This window comes from Etheostoma spectabile, chromosome 18 (genome assembly GCF_008692095.1).
Source record: "Etheostoma spectabile isolate EspeVRDwgs_2016 chromosome 18, UIUC_Espe_1.0, whole genome shotgun sequence".
Classification (NCBI taxonomy): Eukaryota; Metazoa; Chordata; class Actinopteri; order Perciformes; family Percidae; genus Etheostoma; species Etheostoma spectabile.
The window spans coordinates 13,575,169-13,581,434 of record NC_045750.1 but is presented as its reverse complement, the minus strand read 5'-3'; the positions used below and the strand labels follow the sequence as shown (position 1 = coordinate 13,581,434).

The following is a 6,266-nucleotide window of genomic DNA, read 5'->3' as shown; positions in this document are numbered from 1 at the left end:
AAACCATCTTGGGACAGATGAAAGTCGTCACAGAGTGCCGCGCTCCCGGTCCCTGATTTTTTCTGACTTTTGATTCCTTTGTCATGCAGGTAAGGACCTAAATTGTCACAAGACAAAATGCAAAAGGATGCAACATTTGCATTGATCCCATATTTTACAGGCATTTTTTTGCACTCCCTACATTGTGGTATGACATTGAATCTCCATCAGCTTGAATTCTCTATTGGGCTCTGATCTTATAGTTTAGGATTTAAGTGGTTTTAGTGGCTGCTTATATATTTTTCTATGTAAATATCCAAGAAGGTACATTTTTTTGTAGGACTGACCATAGACCGTATAGGACTGACATCTGTTTAAATAACTGACACATGCAAGCCCAGAACTGTAAAATAATTAAGTAGGCTATGATATGGCTATTTCAGTTACTATGTAGCCTATCTTTGAGAACTACAACTACAATAATTCCGTGAGGTACAGCAACCGGAAATTATTTTCGGAAACGGAAACCCAGCTAAACGGAAGAGAGGTTACAATGGAATATCCCGCCAGCAAAAATAACACGTCCGGTATGCGTCCCTGGCCTTCAGAGTAAAAGCCAAGAATTTAACTTTTAAAATTAGGTTTAAAAATACTTTAATTTTGAAATCAACAGTCATACCAATACAATTAAATGCGAAGCATGACATAATTAGTACACTGTTATGCCACGTTGGTGTATCTGAATTAGCAGAAATCTAGAACACCAAAAATAAAAAAATATATGCAAGCAGATGAATTATCTTGAAAGAAATATATAAAATTACCTATTTATAGTGTACGGTTGGAGTGTAGGCTTCCCTTCGAACGCATGTACAGATTAAATGACAATATAACGACAACGTAACATTCGATAAGTAGAAAGTGTATGTCGAGTTTTAACGTTTTCGTTACTAGTAGTGCATGTGTCACTTTTATTCTGAAGGAATGAGGCCGGAAGTCGTATTGTTGTTGCTGCTGCTGGATCACAGGCGAATCAGAAAATCAATTAAGTTATGAAAAATACCATTAATTGCCTTTCTTTGTCGCCGCTGCTCATGAAGAAATGGCGGATCTCCAGACGTTGTACATTTGAGGAAAAACACTTCGCATCTGATGGCGTGTATTCCGATGACAAACATCCTCTCAATCGACAGGGATATTTACGTTTTTTAGGTAAGTTAGCTCGATGCTAACTAGTGAAGTTGGCATTAGCTGCTCGGCTAATTTAGCTCTAGGTTAACATGTTAAACCACGGCTTCTATTGACTGAAGATGGCACCTGCCAATCAATCATTACTACGTGCTGGCCAGGACGCGTTTTGTTTAGCCACTCATTAGGTCGCGTACCTCCAGTTGTCCCAGATATTGCTGACATTTCTTGTTGCACAGTGACAACATCAGCTAGCTGAATGCTATAAAAAGACATGTTCCAGTTTAAATAGCTAGCTGACTCGCTTGATTGCTTTCTGTCGGATTGCCGCCCCAGAGCTAATGTTAGCCATTTTGTATTTCTACCTAATGGTGAATTTTGTGTTTGTTTACAGTGTAAATACTGCTCAAGTCCAGAGAATACCTACGCCCATGTGACATCTGTATCCTGTGATGTTAGTTACACTGTGCGATGTCCTCTAAGTGGCTTCATTAGGACATAACGGATAAGCCAAAAAAGGACACTGCAGTAATTGACTCCGAGTTAGTGGGCTGACTTCATGTGTTCAAAGCATTTATGGTTAGCAGTGTTATCTAAGACGTGGGATTATAAGATATACTGTGAATGTGCAGTATTTGTTTTGATGACACTACCATCACTGATCACTACAGACTTGTCTCTCTGTTCAGCTCAAGGAGTGACTTGATCCATTCAGTTACAAGTAAGCTGTTGACAATGGTTCAAATTCTATTTGTGGCTGAAGAGCTGAAACAATGTGCTGGTTAGTTGATCAAAAGAAAATAAATCTGGAACAGCTTTAACTCTTAAGTCATTTTAAGCAAAAATGCCACAAATTCACTGGTCCAACCTTCTTAAATGTGAGCATTTACTGTTTTTTTTATTCTTCTGTGATAATGAAATGTGTCTCTTTCATGAATAGAATTACTGAAGAATATCTTCCAAACGGATGAGAATGAGCTGATGGTTGTGGAAGTCTGTAGGAAGACGTTGCTAAAAGGAGAGAGGCTGTCTGGAAGATGCCAAGAAAAAAACAACAGAATCCACAGCCAGTCAAGTGTAGGTATTCAATGATCATTTTAACATTGAAAAGTTGATACATAGTCAAGCTATGGCAATCTCTCATCTTACAACATGCTCCACAGTTAAGTCTCCTATTCTATCCCTGTGAATCCTGGCCTGGTCCTGGCCTCTTTCTCCGCTCACACCTGGACACGTTGCTGTTTAAGTAATGTTTCACATCAATCATACTGACCCACAGTATTGTAACTAGTCATACAGTGAAATCTATTGTCACATTCTGCCTTCTTTCGAATGATTGTGGAACGTGCACACTGCAAGTTTATCGTAAAATGTTTAAAGTTAGAAATGTACAGATGTGACATTTGGAGCTATTTAATGTGTGTACAAACAGAGATGTTGTGTGCATATTCTACTTCTCCTCGATGCCTTGTATTCTGCGTAGTACCTGATATAGAATGAAATGACCGATGTGTTGTATTGTTGGTAATTAGCTGCCGAATACAGAATTTAAGCTCACAGTAACTATGCTGCTGGTACCATGCATGCTAACAAAGCGTGGCCTAAACTATTTCTTAAAACAATGCAGCACACAGTATCTCTACGTGTTGGTGTTGCCACATATTGTAAGGATTTGTTTAACCAACTTCTTCATCTCCCGACGCTCACACAATGTAATCGTTACAACAACACACAAAGCTCAATAGAAACTGCCAATACTTCTTTAACTACTTTATGTTACTACCTCTGCTTTGCATAGAAAAGATCAACAGTTTTGGCTGCAGTTTTTCAGCGGTGGTCAATAGGTAATGTCAACACCATAAACTCACAACCTTGGAAATGTTCAGTTACTCTTCACTCATTATTGATCAGTATGTACTTAAAACACCAAAGATAATGTTATTGTCAAGCAGTAATAATACACCCAAGGGTTTCCTTCACTGTTGCTGTTTTTACAGTCCAATATTTTTATTCACTTGACGAGCATATTCTAGGTTTCTGTTTGCACCTATTTACTAGCTATCTATCAATCAAATTCGATTTAATGTAGTTCTGTGAAAAAAGAATCCCTCTCACAGCCTCGACACCATGTCAAAGACAAGATGACCAGTAGATGGCACTATGGCGCTGTTTCTCAAGGGTTTGCCAAGAAGGGCTGATGAGCGTAATGCCCTTGAGTTGGCTTGGTGATAGTTTTATGAACAGTGACAGCTGTGTGATAGCTGTTTGGATTCTATCAAGCTTGAGAGACTGAGTTTGGATTTCAGGCATCATTAGCTGTAAATGCAGTAAAAACGTTCCATCTGTCAACTGAAAGGAGTCCATTTTTTGTTCAGTAAGTGTTGTTTGTGCACTGTCGGGAACTAAATGACATTGTCTTCTGTGATTATGTTCAACCTTTTACTTTTATAAGTTACAAAAAAAAAAAACAGTGCAGTGGAACTGAAAAGATTTTCACCAGCAGAAAGACACACCAATTACTGATGACCTGGCTAACTGCGTTTACATACACCCTATATTTGTATGCTTGACTAATATAAATTAATTCATGTATAATTCTGCACATTTTTACATTAGTGGGGTGGATCAAACAATTGCACACAATAGATAATGAGGCTCCACGAGGGTTGTCAAAAGCTTTTGCTGCAAAATGAGAAGATTGACAATTTGTTTCCCATCATTTATGGAAAATGATTCAATTAAAATTTTTGAGCAATATATATCTGCCTAAAAAGCTTTCTTTAAACAATTAAAACCTATATGTATAGGCTACTGAATAGTAAGATTCACTTGAAGGTTAAAGGTAAGGCAGCTATTTCAATACCACCAGCCTCATTCGGCCAAGCCTAATGTTCATAATAAGTCTGTCATCTATGAATTAATAAAAGTAGACCACATCTACAATGTAGGTATGTCAATACAAATCTTTACTAACTTGACTATCAATGTATTTTGGCAATAAAACAGTTACTTACTGTACCTGTATGATTTCTCCGTCAGGCTGCCAACTCTTCTAGTTGACGCTGAAAGTCAGAGCAGAAAGCACCATGTTAGCGTCACATGTTGGTGCCTTGGGAGTTTGCCAATAACAGGGAAATATTCATGCAAATTGATTATTGATATAATTGATTTGAAATGATAGTAGTCATCCAATGTTGTTAATTTGCTCCTTTCTATGACTGTAGTGGATTCTGAAGATGGTGTAGCCATTGAAGCTCCAGGAAACCTCCCCTTAGACACAGACTTCCTTCTAGGACAAGACCTAGAGTTTGGTGATCCTGATCATGACAACAAGATTCTAGGCCTTGAAAAGTTCTCAGGTTTGTAAACAACTTTTCTTTTTCTTTTTTTTAATTTATAATTACATTTGTCTTCACTTTGTCAGAAATACAACCAGAGAGCAACTAACTTGTCAACAAACAAAATGCCAAAAATGACCTTGTCTTGTTTTGTACATGCATTTTTGATGATTGACTGGGGTCAGTTTCAACCTAGTGACAAAATACATGCATTTCCTGTGATTTTTTTTCACAGTAAAAGCCACCACGTCAAGTCAGCCTCTACTTTGAAAACCGCCAAACAAACTACTAGCCCGCACATTGTTTTGCGGTTATGGTGTATGTAAATATGCATTATGATTTAAGGTTGCAGGGCATGAAAATTCCACTTTGAGGTTCCTTAACATTAATATGAGATCCCCCCCAGCCTCCCTGTAGTCCCCCAGTGGCTAGAAATGGCGATAGCTGTAAACCGAGTCCTGGGTATCCTGCTCTGCCTTTGAGAAAATGAAAGCTCAGATCGGCCCATCTGGAATCTTGCTCCTTATTATGTCATAAGGGTAAAGGTTACCTCCCCTTTCTCCGCATTGCACGCCCAGAGAATTTGGCCCACCCATGAGAAAGAGACTCTCGGTACCCGACTTGTGCTGCCTGCATACGCATGCGTAAGATGTTTGCCCCTTGTGACAAATCTCCATCAAGTGAAACCCAGATGTTACCTGACTGACTGTTAGACCGGAAATAAACAGAAAAGAAAATTGTCATATGAAGAACATGCAGATAGATAATTGGAATTAAACATAACATGTAAGTACTCAAGTCACTGAATCAAAAATATTTACCGGATTATTTACTGTTTAGAAATAAATAAAAACCGATATCAAATTATGTTACGTTGTGTTGCATGCATGGTAGACCAGTAGTGTAGCCTACAGTTCATTGTCAGGTAGTCTTCTGTAGGCCATAATTAGCATTGGTCCTTGGGTTTTATTTAACTTTTTAGATGTAATACATCCATTCATCCCTCTTTATTCACTTATCTGGTAAAGGGGCGCGGGGGCAGCAGCTCCAGCAGGGGACCCCAAACTTCCCTTTCCCGAGCCCCATCAACCAGCTCCGACTGGGGGATCCCGACGCGTTCCCAGCGTTCCCAGCGTTCCCAGGGTTTCCCAGGCCAGGTTGGAGATTTAATTTCTCCACCTAGTCCTGGGTAATGAGCAAGTAAAGTTAGCCTTCATAATTTTCAAATTAGCCAATGTTTTGTGCCGTCTATTTAACAGACCAGCATATGTTATATTACATTTTGTATGCTATAGTAGCCTACTTTATTGATACGTGCAGAGAAAATTACATTTTGGGGCAAAAAGCACAACAGAATGTGGGATATTCATTTAACACAGACCCCTCCGTTTCCTTTATTGTCTCTTTATATGTTAAATAAGTTGGAGGTTTATTTTGAAAACCTTTCATGGAAGTGTAACCATTATGTACAACAGAGCACAGCGGCAGCTTAAAAAAGGATTATAATTTGTGAACATCTTGCGCAGGACGGATCGTGCAGACAGAGAGACATATCATGGCTTGCAAACAAGCAGAGCATGGCAGTTGGTCAAGGCCACACCCCCATCTTCCACCTTGCCCCCATCTTCCACCTTGCCCCCCCCCTTCTCCTCCTCAATAGCATTTAAAGCTACAGACACATTCTAAGGAAAGCTCATTGTAGGACTGGCTCTAGTGGCTAAAATTCTGCACCAAGGCTGACTTTTGGGAAAGAGACTTCAG

The 6,266-nt window shown here is 39.1% G+C and overlaps 1 protein-coding gene across 2 annotated transcripts in view; it reads left to right on the top strand.

Annotated features, from left to right (window-relative positions):
* The first annotated feature begins 882 nt into the window (after positions 1-882).
* Positions 883-6,266, top strand: part of znf513a (zinc finger protein 513a) — an 11,908-nt gene continuing 6,524 nt past the window's right edge. Inside the window, exons 1-3 of one of the 2 annotated variants that reach the window (XM_032543756.1) lie at positions 883-1,191; positions 2,108-2,244; positions 4,392-4,526. In XM_032543756.1, coding sequence (XP_032399647.1) covers positions 2,205-2,244; positions 4,392-4,526 — 175 coding nt within the window. In that variant the 5' untranslated portion in view covers positions 883-1,191; positions 2,108-2,204. The remainder of the gene's footprint in view (positions 1,192-2,107; positions 2,245-4,391; positions 4,527-6,266) is intronic. The other variant, XM_032543755.1, reaches the window with a different exon arrangement.